At 64.9% G+C, this 19,457-nt stretch overlaps 1 protein-coding gene across 3 annotated transcripts in view; it reads left to right on the top strand.

The window, feature by feature from the left end:
• RRP8 (ribosomal RNA processing 8) overlaps nucleotides 1-19,457 on the top strand; it is a 99,647-nt gene that overhangs the window by 49,153 nt on the left and 31,037 nt on the right. For all 3 annotated transcript variants that reach the window (XM_073661198.1, XM_073661197.1, XM_073661199.1), the window contains exon 6: nucleotides 18,046-18,152. In XM_073661198.1, coding sequence (XP_073517299.1) covers nucleotides 18,046-18,152 — 107 coding nt within the window. The remainder of the gene's footprint in view (nucleotides 1-18,045; nucleotides 18,153-19,457) is intronic.

Below are 19,457 nucleotides of genomic sequence, written 5' to 3'. Positions count from 1 at the left end.
GAGGTTGTCTCTGCGGCCTTGCTGTCTCTGCTCTCGGGGTGAGGTTGTCTCTGCGGCCTTGCTGTCTCTGCTCTCGGGGTGAGGTTGTCTCTGCGGCCTGGCTGTCTCTGCACTCGGGGTGAGGTTGTCTCTGCCGCCTGCCTGTCTCTGCCGCCTGCCTGTCTCTGCGGCCTGCCTGTCTCTGCTCTCGGGGTGAGGCTGTCTCTGCTCTCGTGGTGAGGCTGTCTCTGCGGCCTCGCTGTCTCTGCTCTCGGGGTGAGGCTGTCTCTGCGGCCTCGCTGTCTCTGCTCTCGGGGTGAGGCTGTCTCTGCGGCCTCGCTGTCTCTGCACTCGGGGTGAGGTTGTCTCTGCGGCCTGGCTGTCTCTGCACTCGGGGTGAGGTTGTCTCTGCGGCCTGGCTGTCTCTGCACTCGGGGTGAGGTTGTCTCTGCTGCCTTGCTGTCCCTGCTCTCGGGGTGAGGTTTTCTCTGCGGCCTGGCTGTCTCTGCTCTCGGGGTGAGGCTGTCTCTGCACACAGGGTGAGGTTGTCTCTGCGGCCCGGCTGTCTCTGCCGCCTGCCTGTCTCTGCTCTCGGGGTGAGGTTGTCTCTGCAGCCTCGCTGTCTCTGCTCTCGGGGTGAGGCTGTCTCTGCGGCCTCGCTGTCTCTGCTCTCGGGGTGAGGCTGTCTCTGCGGCCTCGCTGTCTCTGCTCTCGGGGTGAGGCTGTCTCTGCGGCCTCGCTGTCTCTGCTCTCGGGGTGAGGCTGTCTCTGCGGCCTCGCTGTCTCTGCACTCGGGGTGAGGTTGTCTCTGCGGCCTGGCTGTCTCTGCTCTCGGGGTGAGGTTGTCTCTGCGGCCTCGCTGTCTCTGCTCTCGGTGTGAGGTTGTCTCTGCGGCCTCGCTGTCTCTGCTCTCGGGGTGAGGTTGTCTCTGCGGCCTCGCTGTCTCTACTCTCGGGGTGAGGTTGTCTCTGCGGCCTGGCTGTCTCTGCACTCGGGGTGAGGTTGTCTCTGCGGCCTCGCTGTCTCTGCTCTCGGGGTGAGGCTGTCTCTGCGGCCTCACTGTCTCTGCACTCGGGGTGAGGCTGTCTCTGCAGCCTGGCTGTCTCTGCACTCGGGGTGAGGCTGTCTCTGCAGCCTGGCTGTCTCTGCACTCGGGGTGAGGCTGTCTCTGCGGCCTGGCTGTCTCTGCGGCCTGGCTGTCTCTGCACTCGGGGTGAGGTTGTCTCTGCGGCCTTGCTGTCTCTGCTCTCGGGGTGAGGTTGTCTCTGCGGCCTGGCTGTCTCTGCACTCGGGATGAGGTTGTCTCTGCGGCCTCGCTGTCTCTGCTCTCGGGGTGAGGCTGTCTCTGCGGCCTGGCTGTCTCTGCTCTCGGGGTGAGGCTGTCTCTGCTCTCGGGGTGAGGTTGTCTCTGCGGCCTCGCTGTCTCTGCTCTCGGGGTGAGGCTGTCTCTGCTCTCGGGGTGAGGCTGTCTCTGCGGCCTGGCTGTCTCTGCTCTCGGGGTGAGGTTGTCTCTGCGGCCTGGCTGTCTCTGCTCTCGGGGTGAGGTTGTCTCTGCGGCCTCGCTGTCTCTGCTCTCGGGGTGAGGTTGTCTCTGCGGCCTCGCTGTCTCTGCTCTCGGGGTGAGGTTGTCTCTGCGGCCTCGCTGTCTCTGCACTCGGGGTGAGGCTGTCTCTGCGGCCTGGCTGTCTCTGCTCTCGGGGTGAGGTTGTCTCTGCGGCCTGGCTGTCTCTGCTCTCGGGGTGAGGTTGTCTCTGCGGCCTGCCTGTCTCTGCTCTCGGGGTGAGGTTGTCTCTGCGGCCTGCCTGTCTCTGCTCTCGGGGTGAGGTTGTCTCTGCGGCCTGCCTGTCTCTGCTCTGGGGGTGAGGTTGTCTCTGCGGCCTTGCTGTCTCTGCTCTCGGGGTGAGGTTGTCTCTGCGGCCTGCCTGTCTCTGCTCTCGGGGTGAGGTTGTCTCTGCGGCCTGGCTGTCTCTGCACTCGGGGTGAGGCTGTCTCTGCGGCCTGCCTGTCTCTGCACTCGGGGTGAGGCTGTCTCTGCGGCCTGCCCGTCTCTGCTCTCGGGGTGAGGCTGTCTCTGCGGCCTGCCCGTCTCTGCTCTCGGGGTGAGGCTGTCTCTGCGGCCTGGCTGTCTCTGCACTCGGGGTGAGGTTGTCTCTGCGGCCTGGCTGTCTCTGCACTCGGGGTGAGGTTGTCTCTGCGGCCTGGCTGTCTCTGCACTCGGGGTGAGGTTGTCTCTGCGGCCTGGCTGTCTCTGCTCTCGGGGTGAGGTTGTCTCTGCGGCCTGCCTGTCTCTGCGGCCTCGCTGTCTCTGCACTCGGGGTGAGGCTGTCTCTGCGGCCTGGCTGTCTCTGCTCTCGGGGTGAGGTTGTCTCTGCGGCCTCGCTGTCTCTTCTCTCGGGGTGAGGTTGTCTCTGCGGCCTGGCTGTCTCTGCTCTCGGGGTGAGGCTGTCTCTGCGGCCTCGCTGTCTCTGCTCTCGGGGTGAGGTTGTCTCTGCGGCCTGGCTGTCTCTGCTCTCGGGCTGAGGCTGTCTCTGCGGCCTTGCTGTCTCTGCTCTCGGGGTGAGGTTGTCTCTGCGGCCTGCCTGTCTCTGCTCTCGGGGTGAGGTTGTCTCTGCCGCCTGCCTGTCTCTGCTCTCGGGGTGAGGTTGTCTCTGCCTCCTGCCTGTCTCTGCCGCCTGCCTGTCTCTGCTCTCGGGGTGAGGTTGTCTCTGCGGCCTCGCTGTCTCTGCTCTCGGGGTGAGGCTGTCTCTGCGGCCTGGCTGTCTCTGCACTCGGGGTGAGGTTGTCTCTGCGGCCTTGCTGTCTCTGCTCTCGGGGTGAGGTTGTCTCTGCGGCCTGGCTGTCTCTGCACTTGGGGTGAGGTTGTCTCTGCCGCCTGCCTGTCTCTGCCGCCTGCCTGTCTCTGCTCTCGGGGTGAGGCTGTCTCTGCGGCCTCGCTGTCTCTGCTCTCGGGGTGAGGCTGTCTCTGCGGCCTGGCTGTCTCTGCGGCCTGGCTGTCTCTGCTCTCGGGGTGAGGCTGTCTCTGCGGCCTGGCTGTCTTTGCACTCGGGGTGAGGTTGTCTCTGCGGCCTGGCTGTCTCTGCACTCGGGGTGAGGTTGTCTCTGCGGCCTGGCTGTCTCTGCTCTCGGGGTGAGGCTGTCTCTGCGGCCTTGCTGTCTCTGCTCTCGGGGTGAGGCTGTCTCTGCGGCCTTGCTGTCTCTGCTCTCGGGGTGAGGCTGTCTCTGCTCTCGGGGTGAGGCTGTCTCTGCAGCCTCACTGTCTCTGCTCTCGGGGTGAGGCTGTCTCTGCGGCCTGGCTGTCTCTGCACTCGGGGTGAGGCTGTCTCTGCGGCCTGGCTGTCTGCACTCGGGGTGAGGCTGTCTCTGCGGCCTGACTGTCTCTGCACTCGGGGTGAGGTTGTCTCTGCGGCCTCGCTGTCTCTGCTCTCGGGGTGAGGCTGTCTCTGCGGCCTGGCTGTCTCTGCGGCCTTGCTGTCTCTGCTCTCGGGGTGAGGCTGTCTCTGCTCTCGTGGTGAGGCTGTCTCTGCAGCCTCACTGTCTCTGCTCTCGGGGTGAGGCTGTCTCTGCGGCCTGGCTGTCTCTGCACTCGGGGTGAGGTTGTCTCTGCGGCCTGGCTGTCTCTTCTCTCGGAGTGAGGTTGTCTCTGCGGCCTGGCTGTCTCTGCTCTCGGGGTGAGGTTGTCTCTGCGGCCTGGCTGTCTCTGCACTCGGGGTGAGGCTGTCTCTGCGGCCTCGCTGTCTCTGCTCTCGGGGTGAGGCTGTCTCTGCGGCCTCGCTGTCTCTGCTCTCGGGGTGAGGTTGTCTCTGCGGCCTGGCTGTCTCTGCTCTCGGGCTGAGGCTGTCTCTGCGGCCTTGCTGTCTCTGCTCTCGGGGTGAGGTTGTCTCTGCGGCCTCGCTGTCTCTGCTCTCGGGGTGAGGTTGTCTCTGCGGCCTGGCTGTCTCTGCACTTGGGGTGAGGTTGTCTCTGCCGCCTGCCTGTCTCTGCTCTCGGGGTGAGGCTGTCTCTGCGGCCTGGCTGTCTCTGCTCTCGGGGTGAGGCTGTCTCTGCTCTCGGGGTGAGGCTGTCTCTGCGGCCTGGCTGTCTCTGCTCTCGGGGTGAGGCTGTCTCTGCGGCCTGGCTGTCTCTGCTCTCGGGGTGAGGCTGTCTCTGCGGCCTCGCTGTCTCTGCTCTCGGGGTGAGGCTGTCTCTGCGGCCTGGCTGTCTCTGCTCTCGGGGTGAGGCTGTCTCTGCGGCCTCGCTGTCTCTGCTCTCGGGGTGAGGCTGTCTCTGCTCTCGGGGTGAGGCTGTCTCTGCTCTCGGGGTGAGGCTGTCTCTGCTCTCGGGGTGAGGCTGTCTCTGCTCTCGGGGTGAGGCTGTCTCTGCTCTCGGGGTGAGGCTGTCTCTGCTCTCGGGGTGAGGCTGTCTCTGCGGCCTGGCTGTCTGCACTCGGGGTGAGGCTGTCTCTGCGGCCTGACTGTCTCTGCACTCCGGGTGAGGTTGTCTCTGCGGCCTGGCTGTCTCTGCTCTCGGGGTGAGGCTGTCTCTGCGGCCTGGCTGTCTCTGCACTCGGGGTGAGGTTGTCTCTGCGGCCTGGCTGTCTCTGCACTCGGGGTGAGGTTGTCTCTGCGGCCTGGCTGTCTCTGCACTCGGGGTGAGGCTGTCTCTGCGGCCTGGCTGTCTCTGCACTCGGGGTGAGGTTGTCTCTGCGGCCTGGCTGTCTCTGCACTCGGGGTGAGGCTGTCTCTGCGGCCTGGCTGTCTCTGCTCTCGGGGTGAGGTTGTCTCTGCGGCCTCGCTGTCTCTTCTCTCGGGGTGAGGTTGTCTCTGCGGCCTGGCTGTCTCTGCTCTCGGGGTGAGGTTGTCTCTGCGGCCTGGCTGTCTCTGCACTCGGGGTGAGGCTGTCTCTGCGGCCTGCCTGTCTCTGCTCTCGGGGTGAGGCTGTCTCTGCGGCCTGCCCGTCTCTGCTCTCGGGGTGAGGCTGTCTCTGCGGCCTGGCTGTCTCTGCACTCGGGGTGAGGTTGTCTCTGCGGCCTGGCTGTCTCTGCACTCGGGGTGAGGTTGTCTCTGCGGCCTGGCTGTCTCTGCACTCGGGGTGAGGTTGTCTCTGCGGCCTGGCTGTCTCTGCTCTCGGGGTGAGGTTGTCTCTGCGGCCTGCCTGTCTCTGCGGCCTCGCTGTCTCTGCACTCGGGGTGAGGCTGTCTCTGCGGCCTGGCTGTCTCTGCTCTCGGGGTGAGGTTGTCTCTGCGGCCTCGCTGTCTCTTCTCTCGGGGTGAGGTTGTCTCTGCGGCCTGGCTGTCTCTGCTCTCGGGGTGAGGCTGTCTCTGCGGCCTCGCTGTCTCTGCTCTCGGGGTGAGGTTGTCTCTGCGGCCTGGCTGTCTCTGCGGCCTTGCTGTCTCTGCTCTCGGGGTGAGGTTGTCTCTGCGGCCTGCCTGTCTCTGCTCTCGGGGTGAGGTTGTCTCTGCCGCCTGCCTGTCTCTGCTCTCGGGGTGAGGTTGTCTCTGCCTCCTGCCTGTCTCTGCCGCCTGCCTGTCTCTGCTCTCGGGGTGAGGTTGTCTCTGCGGCCTCGCTGTCTCTGCTCTCGGGGTGAGGCTGTCTCTGCGGCCTGGCTGTCTCTGCACTCGGGGTGAGGTTGTCTCTGCGGCCTTGCTGTCTCTGCTCTCGGGGTGAGGTTGTCTCTGCGGCCTGGCTGTCTCTGCACTTGGGGTGAGGTTGTCTCTGCCGCCTGCCTGTCTCTGCCGCCTGCCTGTCTCTGCTCTCGGGGTGAGGCTGTCTCTGCGGCCTCGCTGTCTCTGCTCTCGGGGTGAGGCTGTCTCTGCTCTCGGGGTGAGGCTGTCTCTGCGGCCTGGCTGTCTCTGCTCTCGGGGTGAGGCTGTCTCTGCGGCCTGGCTGTCTTTGCACTCGGGGTGAGGTTGTCTCTGCGGCCTGGCTGTCTCTGCACTCGGGGTGAGGTTGTCTCTGCGGCCTGGCTGTCTCTGCTCTCGGGGTGAGGCTGTCTCTGCGGCCTTGCTGTCTCTGCTCTCGGGGTGAGGCTGTCTCTGCGGCCTTGCTGTCTCTGCTCTCGGGGTGAGGCTGTCTCTGCTCTCGGGGTGAGGCTGTCTCTGCAGCCTCACTGTCTCTGCTCTCGGGGTGAGGCTGTCTCTGCGGCCTGGCTGTCTCTGCACTCGGGGTGAGGCTGTCTCTGCGGCCTGGCTGTCTGCACTCGGGGTGAGGCTGTCTCTGCGGCCTGACTGTCTCTGCACTCGGGGTGAGGTTGTCTCTGCGGCCTCGCTGTCTCTGCTCTCGGGGTGAGGCTGTCTCTGCGGCCTGGCTGTCTCTGCGGCCTGGCGGTCTCTGCGGCCTGGCTGTCTCTGCGGCCTGGCTGTCTCTGCGGCCTGGCTGTCTCTGCTCTCGGGGTGAGGCTGTCTCTGCGGCCTCGCTGTCTCTGCACTCGGGGTGAGGTTGTCTCTGCGGCCTGGCTGTCTCTGCACTCGGGGTGAGGTTGTCTCTGCGGCCTGGCTGTCTCTGCACTCGGGGTGAGGCTGTCTCTGCGGCCTGGCTGTCTCTGCTCTCGGGGTGAGGTTGTCTCTGCGGCCTGGCTGTCTCTTCTCTCGGGGTGAGGTTGTCTCTGCGGCCTGGCTGTCTCTGCTCTCGGGGTGAGGTTGTCTCTGCGGCCTGGCTGTCTCTGCACTCGGGGTGAGGCTGTCTCTGCGGCCTCGCTGTCTCTGCTCTCGGGGTGAGGCTGTCTCTGCGGCCTCGCTGTCTCTGCTCTCGGGCTGAGGCTGTCTCTGCGGCCTTGCTGTCTCTGCTCTCGGGGTGAGGTTGTCTCTGCGGCCTCGCTGTCTCTGCTCTCGGGGTGAGGTTGTCTCTGCGGCCTGGCTGTCTCTGCACTTGGGGTGAGGTTGTCTCTGCCGCCTGCCTGTCTCTGCTCTCGGGGTGAGGCTGTCTCTGCGGCCTGGCTGTCTCTGCTCTCGGGGTGAGGCTGTCTCTGCTCTCGGGGTGAGGCTGTCTCTGCGGCCTGGCTGTCTCTGCTCTCGGGGTGAGGCTGTCTCTGCGGCCTGGCTGTCTCTGCTCTCGGGGTGAGGCTGTCTCTGCGGCCTGGCTGTCTCTGCTCTCGGGGTGAGGCTGTCTCTGCGGCCTCGCTGTCTCTGCTCTCGGGGTGAGGCTGTCTCTGCGGCCTGGCTGTCTCTGCTCTCGGGGTGAGGCTGTCTCTGCGGCCTCGCTGTCTCTGCTCTCGGGGTGAGGCTGTCTCTGCTCTCGGGGTGAGGCTGTCTCTGCTCTCGGGGTGAGGCTGTCTCTGCTCTCGGGGTGAGGCTGTCTCTGCTCTCGGGGTGAGGCTGTCTCTGCTCTCGGGGTGAGGCTGTCTCTGCGGCCTGGCTGTCTGCACTCGGGGTGAGGCTGTCTCTGCGGCCTGACTGTCTCTGCACTCCGGGTGAGGTTGTCTCTGCGGCCTGGCTGTCTCTGCTCTCGGGGTGAGGCTGTCTCTGCGGCCTGGCTGTCTCTGCACTCGGGGTGAGGTTGTCTCTGCGGCCTGGCTGTCTCTGCACTCGGGGTGAGGTTGTCTCTGCGGCCTGGCTGTCTCTGCACTCGGGGTGAGGCTGTCTCTGCGGCCTGGCTGTCTCTGCACTCGGGGTGAGGTTGTCTCTGCGGCCTGGCTGTCTCTGCACTCGGGGTGAGGCTGTCTCTGCGGCCTGGCTGTCTCTGCTCTCGGGGTGAGGTTGTCTCTGCGGCCTCGCTGTCTCTTCTCTCGGGGTGAGGTTGTCTCTGCGGCCTGGCTGTCTCTGCTCTCGGGGTGAGGTTGTCTCTGCGGCCTGCCTGTCTCTGCTCTCGGGGTGAGGTTGTCTCTGCCGCCTGCCTGTCTCTGCTCTCGGGGTGAGGTTGTCTCTGCCTCCTGCCTGTCTCTGCCGCCTGCCTGTCTCTGCTCTCGGGGTGAGGTTGTCTCTGCGGCCTCGCTGTCTCTGCTCTCGGGGTGAGGCTGTCTCTGCGGCCTGGCTGTCTCTGCACTCGGGGTGAGGTTGTCTCTGCGGCCTTGCTGTCTCTGCTCTCGGGGTGAGGTTGTCTCTGCGGCCTGGCTGTCTCTGCACTTGGGGTGAGGTTGTCTCTGCCGCCTGCCTGTCTCTGCCGCCTGCCTGTCTCTGCTCTCGGGGTGAGGCTGTCTCTGCGGCCTCGCTGTCTCTGCTCTCGGGGTGAGGCTGTCTCTGCGGCCTGGCTGTCTCTGCGGCCTGGCTGTCTCTGCTCTCGGGGTGAGGCTGTCTCTGCGGCCTGGCTGTCTTTGCACTCGGGGTGAGGTTGTCTCTGCGGCCTGGCTGTCTCTGCACTCGGGGTGAGGTTGTCTCTGCGGCCTGGCTGTCTCTGCTCTCGGGGTGAGGCTGTCTCTGCGGCCTTGCTGTCTCTGCTCTCGGGGTGAGGCTGTCTCTGCGGCCTTGCTGTCTCTGCTCTCGGGGTGAGGCTGTCTCTGCTCTCGGGGTGAGGCTGTCTCTGCAGCCTCACTGTCTCTGCTCTCGGGGTGAGGCTGTCTCTGCGGCCTGGCTGTCTCTGCACTCGGGGTGAGGCTGTCTCTGCGGCCTGGCTGTCTGCACTCGGGGTGAGGCTGTCTCTGCGGCCTGACTGTCTCTGCACTCGGGGTGAGGTTGTCTCTGCGGCCTCGCTGTCTCTGCTCTCGGGGTGAGGCTGTCTCTGCGGCCTGGCTGTCTCTGCGGCCTTGCTGTCTCTGCTCTCGGGGTGAGGCTGTCTCTGCTCTCGGGGTGAGGCTGTCTCTGCAGCCTCACTGTCTCTGCTCTCGGGGTGAGGCTGTCTCTGCGGCCTGGCTGTCTCTGCACTCGGGGTGAGGTTGTCTCTGCGGCCTGGCTGTCTCTTCTCTCGGAGTGAGGTTGTCTCTGCGGCCTGGCTGTCTCTGCTCTCGGGGTGAGGTTGTCTCTGCGGCCTGGCTGTCTCTGCACTCGGGGTGAGGCTGTCTCTGCGGCCTCGCTGTCTCTGCTCTCGGGGTGAGGCTGTCTCTGCTCTCGGGGTGAGGTTGTCTCTGCGGCCTGGCTGTCTCTGCTCTCGGGCTGAGGCTGTCTCTGCGGCCTCGCTGTCTCTGCTCTCGGGGTGAGGTTGTCTCTGCGGCCTCGCTGTCTCTGCTCTCGGGGTGAGGTTGTCTCTGCGGCCTGGCTGTCTCTGCACTTGGGGTGAGGTTGTCTCTGCCGCCTGCCTGTCTCTGCTCTCGGGGTGAGGCTGTCTCTGCGGCCTGGCTGTCTCTGCTCTCGGGGTGAGGCTGTCTCTGCTCTCGGGGTGAGGCTGTCTCTGCTCTCGGGGTGAGGCTGTCTCTGCGGCCTGGCTGTCTCTGCTCTCGGGGTGAGGCTGTCTCTGCGGCCTGGCTGTCTCTGCTCTCGGGGTGAGGCTGTCTCTGCGGCCTCGCTGTCTCTGCTCTCGGGGTGAGGCTGTCTCTGCGGCCTGGCTGTCTCTGCTCTCGGGGTGAGGCTGTCTCTGCGGCCTCGCTGTCTCTGCTCTCGGGGTGAGGCTGTCTCTGCTCTCGGGGTGAGGCTGTCTCTGCTCTCGGGGTGAGGCTGTCTCTGCTCTCGGGGTGAGGCTGTCTCTGCTCTCGGGGTGAGGCTGTCTCTGCGGCCTGGCTGTCTGCACTCGGGGTGAGGCTGTCTCTGCGGCCTGACTGTCTCTGCACTCCGGGTGAGGTTGTCTCTGCGGCCTGGCTGTCTCTGCTCTCGGGGTGAGGCTGTCTCTTCGGCCTGGCTGTCTCTGCACTCGGGGTGAGGTTGTCTCTGCGGCCTGGCTGTCTCTGCACTCGGGGTGAGGTTGTCTCTGCGGCCTGGCTGTCTCTGCACTCGGGGTGAGGCTGTCTCTGCGGCCTGGCTGTCTCTGCACTCGGGGTGAGGTTGTCTCTGCGGCCTGGCTGTCTCTGCACTCGGGGTGAGGCTGTCTCTGCGGCCTGGCTGTCTCTGCTCTCGGGGTGAGGTTGTCTCTGCGGCCTCGCTGTCTCTTCTCTCGGGGTGAGGTTGTCTCTGCGGCCTGGCTGTCTCTGCTCTCGGGGTGAGGTTGTCTCTGCGGCCTGGCTGTCTCTGCACTCGGGGTGAGGCTGTCTCTGCGGCCTGCCTGTCTCTGCTCTCGGGGTGAGGCTGTCTCTGCGGCCTGCCCGTCTCTGCTCTCGGGGTGAGGCTGTCTCTGCGGCCTGGCTGTCTCTGCACTCGGGGTGAGGTTGTCTCTGCGGCCTGGCTGTCTCTGCACTCGGGGTGAGGTTGTCTCTGCGGCCTGGCTGTCTCTGCACTCGGGGTGAGGTTGTCTCTGCGGCCTGGCTGTCTCTGCTCTCGGGGTGAGGTTGTCTCTGCGGCCTGCCTGTCTCTGCGGCCTCGCTGTCTCTGCACTCGGGGTGAGGCTGTCTCTGCGGCCTGGCTGTCTCTGCTCTCGGGGTGAGGTTGTCTCTGCGGCCTCGCTGTCTCTTCTCTCGGGGTGAGGTTGTCTCTGCGGCCTGGCTGTCTCTGCTCTCGGGGTGAGGCTGTCTCTGCGGCCTCGCTGTCTCTGCTCTCGGGGTGAGGTTGTCTCTGCGGCCTGGCTGTCTCTGCGGCCTTGCTGTCTCTGCTCTCGGGGTGAGGTTGTCTCTGCGGCCTGCCTGTCTCTGCTCTCGGGGTGAGGTTGTCTCTGCCGCCTGCCTGTCTCTGCTCTCGGGGTGAGGTTGTCTCTGCCTCCTGCCTGTCTCTGCCGCCTGCCTGTCTCTGCTCTCGGGGTGAGGCTGTCTCTGCGGCCTGGCTGTCTCTGCACTCGGGGTGAGGTTGTCTCTGCGGCCTTGCTGTCTCTGCTCTCGGGGTGAGGTTGTCTCTGCGGCCTGGCTGTCTCTGCACTTGGGGTGAGGTTGTCTCTGCCGCCTGCCTGTCTCTGCCGCCTGCCTGTCTCTGCTCTCGGGGTGAGGCTGTCTCTGCGGCCTCGCTGTCTCTGCTCTCGGGGTGAGGCTGTCTCTGCTCTCGGGGTGAGGCTGTCTCTGCGGCCTGGCTGTCTCTGCTCTCGGGGTGAGGCTGTCTCTGCGGCCTGGCTGTCTTTGCACTCGGGGTGAGGTTGTCTCTGCGGCCTGGCTGTCTCTGCACTCGGGGTGAGGTTGTCTCTGCGGCCTGGCTGTCTCTGCTCTCGGGGTGAGGCTGTCTCTGCGGCCTTGCTGTCTCTGCTCTCGGGGTGAGGCTGTCTCTGCGGCCTTGCTGTCTCTGCTCTCGGGGTGAGGCTGTCTCTGCTCTCGGGGTGAGGCTGTCTCTGCAGCCTCACTGTCTCTGCTCTCGGGGTGAGGCTGTCTCTGCGGCCTGGCTGTCTCTGCACTCGGGGTGAGGCTGTCTCTGCGGCCTGGCTGTCTGCACTCGGGGTGAGGCTGTCTCTGCGGCCTGACTGTCTCTGCACTCGGGGTGAGGTTGTCTCTGCGGCCTCGCTGTCTCTGCTCTCGGGGTGAGGCTGTCTCTGCGGCCTGGCTGTCTCTGCGGCCTGGCGGTCTCTGCGGCCTGGCTGTCTCTGCGGCCTGGCTGTCTCTGCGGCCTGGCTGTCTCTGCGGCCTGGCTGTCTCTGCTCTCGGGGTGAGGCTGTCTCTGCGGCCTCGCTGTCTCTGCACTCGGGGTGAGGTTGTCTCTGCGGCCTGGCTGTCTCTGCACTCGGGGTGAGGTTGTCTCTGCGGCCTGGCTGTCTCTGCACTCGGGGTGAGGCTGTCTCTGCGGCCTGGCTGTCTCTGCTCTCGGGGTGAGGTTGTCTCTGCGGCCTGGCTGTCTCTTCTCTCGGGGTGAGGTTGTCTCTGCGGCCTGGCTGTCTCTGCTCTCGGGGTGAGGTTGTCTCTGCGGCCTGGCTGTCTCTGCACTCGGGGTGAGGCTGTCTCTGCGGCCTCGCTGTCTCTGCTCTCGGGGTGAGGCTGTCTCTGCGGCCTCGCTGTCTCTGCTCTCGGGCTGAGGCTGTCTCTGCGGCCTTGCTGTCTCTGCTCTCGGGGTGAGGTTGTCTCTGCGGCCTCGCTGTCTCTGCTCTCGGGGTGAGGTTGTCTCTGCGGCCTGGCTGTCTCTGCACTTGGGGTGAGGTTGTCTCTGCCGCCTGCCTGTCTCTGCTCTCGGGGTGAGGCTGTCTCTGCGGCCTGGCTGTCTCTGCTCTCGGGGTGAGGCTGTCTCTGCTCTCGGGGTGAGGCTGTCTCTGCGGCCTGGCTGTCTCTGCTCTCGGGGTGAGGCTGTCTCTGCGGCCTGGCTGTCTCTGCTCTCGGGGTGAGGCTGTCTCTGCGGCCTGGCTGTCTCTGCTCTCGGGGTGAGGCTGTCTCTGCGGCCTCGCTGTCTCTGCTCTCGGGGTGAGGCTGTCTCTGCGGCCTGGCTGTCTCTGCTCTCGGGGTGAGGCTGTCTCTGCGGCCTCGCTGTCTCTGCTCTCGGGGTGAGGCTGTCTCTGCTCTCGGGGTGAGGCTGTCTCTGCTCTCGGGGTGAGGCTGTCTCTGCTCTCGGGGTGAGGCTGTCTCTGCGGCCTGGCTGTCTGCACTCGGGGTGAGGCTGTCTCTGCGGCCTGACTGTCTCTGCACTCCGGGTGAGGTTGTCTCTGCGGCCTGGCTGTCTCTGCTCTCGGGGTGAGGCTGTCTCTGCGGCCTGGCTGTCTCTGCACTCGGGGTGAGGTTGTCTCTGCGGCCTGGCTGTCTCTGCACTCGGGGTGAGGTTGTCTCTGCGGCCTGGCTGTCTCTGCACTCGGGGTGAGGCTGTCTCTGCGGCCTGGCTGTCTCTGCACTCGGGGTGAGGTTGTCTCTGCGGCCTGGCTGTCTCTGCACTCGGGGTGAGGCTGTCTCTGCGGCCTGGCTGTCTCTGCTCTCGGGGTGAGGTTGTCTCTGCGGCCTCGCTGTCTCTTCTCTCGGGGTGAGGTTGTCTCTGCGGCCTGGCTGTCTCTGCTCTCGGGGTGAGGTTGTCTCTGCGGCCTGGCTGTCTCTGCACTCGGGGTGAGGCTGTCTCTGCGGCCTCGCTGTCTCTGCTCTCGGGGTGAGGCTGTCTCTGCGGCCTCGCTGTCTCTGCTCTCGGGGTGAGGCTGTCTCTGCGGCCTCGCTGTCTCTGCACTCGGGGTGAGGTTGTCTCTGCGGCCTTGCTGTCTCTGCTCTCGGGGTGAGGCTGTCTCTGCAGCCTCACTGTCTCTGCTCTCGGGGTGAGGCTGTCTCTGCGGCCTGGCTGTCTCTGCACTCGGGGTGAGGCTGTCTCTGCGGCCTGGCTGTCTGCACTCGGGGTGAGGCTGTCTCTGCGGCCTGACTGTCTCTGCACTCGGGGTGAGGTTGTCTCTGCGGCCTCGCTGTCTCTGCTCTCGGGGTGAGGCTGTCTCTGCGGCCTGGCTGTCTCTGCTCTCGGGGTGAGGCTGTCTCTGCTCTCGGGGTGAGGTTGTCTCTGCGGCCTGCCTGTCTCTGCTCTCGGGGTGAGGTTGTCTCTGCGGCCTTGCTGTCTCTGCTCTCGGGGTGAGGCTGTCTCTGCGGCCTCGCTGTCTCTGCTCTCGGGGTGAGACTGTCTCTGCGGCCTCGCTGTCTCTGCTCTCGGGGTGAGGTTGTCTCTGCGGCCTGCCTGTCTCTGCTCTCGGGGTGAGGCTGTCTCTGCGGCCTCGCTGTCTCTGCTCTCGGGGTGAGGCTGTCTCTGCGGCCTCGCTGTCTCTGCTCTCGGGGTGAGGTTGTCTCTGCGGCCTCGCTGTCTCTGCTCTCGGGGTGAGGTTGTCTCTGCGTCCTGCCTGTCTCTGCTCTCGGGGTGAGGTTGTCTCTGCGGCCTGGCTGTCTCTGCTCTCGGGGTGAGGTTGTCTCTGCGACCTTGCTGTCTCTACTCTCGGGGTGAGGTTGTCTCTGCGGCCTGCCTGTCTCTGCTCTCGGGGTGAGGTTGTCTCTGCGGCCTGGCTGTCTCTGCACTCGGAGTGAGGCTGTCTCTGCGGCCTGCCTGTCTCTGCACTCGGGGTGAGGCTGTCTCTGCGGCCTGCCTGTCTCTGCTCTCGGGGTGAGGCTGTCTCTGCGGCCTGCCTGTCTCTGCTCTCGGGGTGAGGCTGTCTCTGCGGCCTCGCTGTCTCTGCTCTCGGTGTGAGGCTGTCTCTGCGGCCTGGCTGTCTCTGCACTCGGGGTGAGGCTGTCTCTGCGGCCTGGCTGTCTCTGCACTCGGGGTGAGGTTGTCTCTGCGGCCTGGCTGTCTCTGCTCTCGGGGTGAGGTTGTCTCTGCGGCCTGGCTGTCTCTGCACTCGGGGTGAGGCTGTCTCTGCGGCCTCGCTGTCTCTGCTCTCGGGGTGAGGCTGTCTCTGCGGCCTCGCTGTCTCTGCTCTCGGGGTGAGGTTGTCTCTGCGGCCTGGCTGTCTCTGCTCTCGGGCTGAGGCTGTCTCTGCGGCCTCGCTGTCTCTGCTCTCGGGGTGAGGTTGTCTCTGCGGCCTCGCTGTCTCTGCTCTCGGGGTGAGGTTGTCTCTGCGGCCTGGCTGTCTCTGCACTTGGGGTGAGGTTGTCTCTGCCGCCTGCCTGTCTCTGCCGCCTGCCTGTCTCTGCTCTCGGGGTGAGGCTGTCTCTGCGGCCTGGCTGTCTCTGCTCTCGGGGTGAGGCTGTCTCTGCGACCTGGCTGTCTCTGCTCTCGGGGTGAGGCTGTCTCTGCGGCCTGGCTGTCTCTGCTCTCGGGGTGAGGCTGTCTCTGCGGCCTCGCTGTCTCTGCTCTCGGGGTGAGGCTGTCTCTTCGGCCTGGCTGTCTCTGCTCTCGGGGTGAGGCTGTCTCTGCGGCCTCGCTGTCTCTGCTCTCGGGGTGAGGCTGTCTCTGCGGCCTCGCTGTCTCTGCTCTCGGGGTGAGGCTGTCTCTGCTCTCGGGGTGAGGCTGTCTCTGCTCTCGGGGTGAGGCTGTCTCTGCGGCCTGGCTGTCTGCACTCGGGGTGAGGCTGTCTCTGCGGCCTGACTGTCTCTGCACTCCGGGTGAGGTTGTCTCTGCGGCCTGGCTGTCTCTGCTCTCGGGGTGAGGCTGTCTCTGCGGCCTGGCTGTCTCTGCTCTCGGGGTGAGGTTGTCTCTGCGGCCTGGCTGTCTCTGCTCTTGGGGTGAGGCTGTCTCTGCGGCCTGGCTGTCTCTGCGGCCTGGCTGTCTCTGCACTCGGGGTGAGGTTGTCTCTGCGGCCTGGCTGTCACTGCACTCGGGGTGAGGCTGTCTCTGCGGCCTGGCTGTCTCTGCTCTCGGGGTGAGATTGTCTCTGCGGCCTCGCTGTCTCTTCTCTCGGGGTGAGGTTGTCTCTGCGGCCTGGCTGTCTCTGCTCTCGGGGTGAGGTTGTCTCTTCGGCCTGGCTGTCTCTGCACTCGGGGTGAGGCTGTCTCTGCGGCCTCACTGTCTCTGCTCTCGGGGTGAGGCTGTCTCTGCGGCCTCGCTGTCTCTGCTCTCGGGGTGAGGTTGTCTCTGCTCTCGGGCTGAGGCTGTCTCTGCTCTCGGGGGTGAGGTTGTCTCTGCGGCCTCGCTGTCTCTGCTCTCGGGGTGAGGTTGTCTCTGCCGCCTGGCTGTCTCTGCACTTGGGGCGAGGTTGTCTCTGCCGCCTGCCTGTCTCTGCACTTGGGGCGAGGTTGTCTCTGCCGCCTGCCTGTCTCTGCCGCCTGCCTGTCTCTGCTCTCGGGGTGAGGCTGTCTCTGCGGCCTGGCTGTCTCTGCTCTCGGGGTGAGGCTGTCTCTGCTCTCGGGGTGAGGCTGTCTCTGCTCTCGGGGTGAGGTTGTCTCTGCGGCCTGGCTGTCTCTGCTCTCGGGGTGAGGCTGTCTCTGCGGCCTGGCTGTCTCTGCTCTCGGGGTGAGGCTGTCTCTGCGGCCTCGCTGTCTCTGCTCTCGGGGTGAGGCTGTCTCTGCGGCCTCGCTGTCTCTGCTCTCGGGGTGAGGCTGTCTCTGCGGCCTCGCTGTCTCTGCTCTCGGGGTGAGGCTGTCTCTGCGGCCTGGCTGTCTCTGCTCTCGGGGTGAGGCTGTCTCTGCGGCCTGGCTGTCTCTGCTCTCGGGGTGAGGCTGTCTCTGCTCTCGGGGTGAGGCTGTCTCTGCGGCCTGGCTGTCTGCACTCGGGGTGAGGCTGTCTCTGCGGCCTGGCTGTCTCTGCTCTCGGGGTGAGGCTGTCTCTGCGGCCTGGCTGTCTCTGCTCTCGGGGTGAGGCTGTCTCTGCGGCCTGGCTGTCTCTGCACTCGGGGTGAGGTTGTCTCTGCGGCCTGGCTGTCTCTGCACTCGGGGTGAGGCTGTCTCTGCGGCCTGGCTGTCTCTGCACTCGGGGTGAGGTTGTCTCTGCGGCCTGGCTGTCTCTGCACTCGGGGTGAGGCTGTCTCTGCGGCCTGGCTGTCTCTGCTCTCGGGGTGAGGCTGTGTCTGCGGCCTGGCTGTCTCTGCTCTCGGGGTGAGGTTGTTTCTGCGGCCTGGCTGTCTCTGCTCTCGGGGTGAGGCTGTCTCTGCGGCCTTGCTGTCTCTGCTCTCGGGGTGAGTTTGTCTCTGCGGCCTTGCTGTCTCTGCACTCGGGGTGAGGCTGTCTCTGCGGCCTGGCTGTCTCTGCACTCGGGGTGAGGTTGTCTCTGCGGCCTTGCTGTCTCTGCACTCGGGGTGAGGTTGTCTCTGTGGCCTGGCTGTCTCTGCACTCGGGGTGAGGTTGTCTCTGCGGCCTGGCTGTCTCTGCTCTCGGGGTGAGGTTGTCTCTGCGGCCTGGCTGTCTCTGCTCTCGGGGTGAGGCTGTCTCTGCGGCCTGGCTGTCTCTGCTCTCGGGGTGAGGTTGTCTCTGCGGCCTGGCTGTCTCTGCTCTCGGGGTGAGGCTGTCTCTGCGGCCTGGCTGTCTCTGCACTCGGGGTGAGGTTGTCTCTGCGGCCTTGCTGTCTCTGCTCTCGGGGTGAGGTTGTCTCTGCGGCCTGGCTGTCTCTGCTCTCGGGGTGAGGCTGTCTCTGCGGCCTGGCTGTCTCTGCTCTCGGGGTGAGGTTGTCTCTGCGGCCTGGCTGTCTCTGCACTCGGGGTGAGGCTGTCTCTGCGGCCTCGCTGTCTCTGCTCTCGGGGTGAGGCTGTCTCTGCGGCCTGGCTGTCTCTGCTCTCGGGGTGAGGTTGTCTCTGCGGCCTGGCTGTCTCTGCTCTCGGGGTGAGGTTGTCTCTGCGGCCTGGCTGTCTCTGCACTCGGGGTGAGTTTGTCTCTGCGGCCTTGCTGTCTCTGCACTCGGGGTGAGGCTGTCTCTGCGGCCTGGCTGTCTCTGCACTCGGGGTGAGGTTGTCTCTGCGGCCTTGCTGTCTCTGCTCTCCGGGTGAGGTTGTCTCTGCGGCCTTGCTGTCTCTGCTCTCGGGGTGAGGTTGTCTCTGCGGCCTGCCTGTCTCTGCTCTCGGGGTGAGGCTGTCTCTGCAGCCTGGCTGTCTCTGCTCTCGGGGTGAGGTTGTCTCTGCGGCCTGGCTGTCTCTGCTCTCGGGGTGAGGCTGTCTCTGCACTCGGGGTGAGGTTGTCTCTGCGGCCTGGCTGTCTCTGCTCTCGGGGTGAGGTTGTCTCTGCGGCCTGGCTGTCTCTGCTCTCGGGGTGAGGTTGTCTCTGCGGCCTGGCTGTCTCTGCTCTCGGGGTGAGGCTGTCTCTGCTCTCGGGGTGAGGCTGTCTCTGCTCTCGTGGTGAGGCTGTCTCTGCGGCCTCGCTGTCTCTGCTCTCGGGGTGAGGCTGTCTCTGCGGCCTCGCTGTCTCTGCTCTCGGGGTGAGGCTGTCTCTGCGGCCTCGCTGTCTCTGCACTCGGGGTGAGGTTGTCTCTGCGGCCTGGCTGTCTCTGCTCTCGGGGTGAGGTTGTCTCTGCGGCCTGGCTGTCTCTGCTCTCGGGGTGAGGCTGTCTCTGCGGCCTGGCTGTCTCTGCACTCGGGGTGAGGCTGTCTCTGCGGCCTGGCTGTCTCTGCTCTCGGGGTGAGGTTGTCTCTGCGGCCTGGCTGTCTCTGCTCTCGGGGTGAGGCTGTCTCTGCGGCCTGGCTGTCTCTGCTCTCGGGGTGAGGCTGTCTCTGCGGCCTCGCTGTCTCTGCACTCGGGGTGAGGCTGTCTCTGCGGCCTGGCTGTCTCTGCTCTCGGGGTGAGGCTGTCTCTGCGGCCTGGCTGTCTCTGCTCTCGGGGTGAGGCTGTCTCTGCGGCCTGGCTGTCTCTGCTCTCGGGGTGAGGTTGTCTCTGCCGCCTGCCCCTCTCTGCGGCCTGCCTGTCTCTGACTGTCTCTTTCCTCAGGTGCCGCTGCTGGACGGTTCGGTGGACGTCGCCGTCTTCTGTCTCTCGCTGATGGGGAGGAATCTCTCGGAGTTTCTGCAGGAGGCGAATCGCGTCTTGAAGGCAGAGTGAGTGATGTGTGATGTCATCTCCCTGCGGCTGGGTATAAGGGAGGGTCTGCAGCACATGCTCTGCTGGGGTCTTACCGCTGCCTGTTTGTCAGGAGGAGTCCACAGATGGATTCATATGCACCATTGATGGAGTTGTGCTGAACTCGGCTGGACCTCCACCAGGTCCAAAAGCAGCATGAAGGTTCAGGGAGGCCGCGGCTCCAGAACAGCAGGCTCTCGATAAACCCTCACAGAGTCAGCAGTGTACAGACAGAATGACAACAACTATTACGACACCTGTCGTGTCTCCCTTCAGTGCAGGCTCCAGCGCTGAGCCCGCACCTTTCCGGGGATGTGACAGCTGATCTGTACAGCGGCCTGGGATCGCGATCCACCCACAGATGTTAAATGCCGCCGTCCTTCTCTGGTAAGCGGCATTTAAATCGCGCTTACCAGAAGCGTGTCACATGACGTCGGGTCGCTGATGAGTTGTCATGACAACACTTTGTCTGCAAGAGACCCCTGTCGTTGTCGTTAGCGGGGGGCTATGAGCGCCACCCAGTGGTCAGCGTTCATAGCAAGTGAGCGTTTCTGCTGCACACAGGCGATCTGATGATCGCAGCTTCTGGTCCCATTCAGACTATTGACGCCAGTGTAAAATAAAAAAAAAAAAAACGATAACAAAAAAAAATCAAATCTACACATTTGGTCTCGCCGCGTTCAGAATCGCCGATCTATCAATATAAAAAAAGACACAATCCAATCGGTAAACAGAGTAACGAGAAAAAAACTCCAGAATTATGTCCCCCCCCATGACTGCACCACGGAGAGAGGGGGTCCGCCCTTTTGAGGACAGGAAACCTACAGATGCGAGGAGATGTGCTGGCCTTTTTATCTGTAGGTTTCCTGTAGTTGACGGGCAACCTTCAGTTAGACGGTACCTGAAGAAAAGAAGACGACCAAGATGATTCCAGGCCTGCCCAGTCCGATTCCGGCAGCTGGGGTCCTCTGCCTCGGCTGAAGCACCACTGCTGGGTCCAGAGGGCCATCATGACTGGGGGTAGGAGCGCCGCTGCCGCCCTGCTGGTGCTGAGATTCCAGGCTTCCAATCTGTGCATGCACGGGGACACGCCGGAGGGGAAGGGGGTCAAGTGACCAGAAGTAATCCTGTGCAGAAAGCCGGGGGGACGCCAGAGGCCACTCTCTATAAAAGGAAGCCAGGAACAAGGCTCTGAGGCCGTCCTCTCTATTTAATATGGAGACTACTATGGTGGAGCAGGGTCCGCTCTGGGTGGAGCAGGGTCCGCTCTGGGTGGAGCAGGG

Source organism: Phyllobates terribilis, unplaced genomic scaffold (genome assembly GCF_046119375.1).
Source record: "Phyllobates terribilis strain yellow unplaced genomic scaffold, ASM4611937v1 Scaffold_2__4_contigs__length_985480577, whole genome shotgun sequence".
NCBI classification, from domain to species: domain Eukaryota; kingdom Metazoa; phylum Chordata; class Amphibia; order Anura; family Dendrobatidae; genus Phyllobates; species Phyllobates terribilis.
This window is presented reverse-complemented; position numbering and strand designations above follow the sequence as displayed.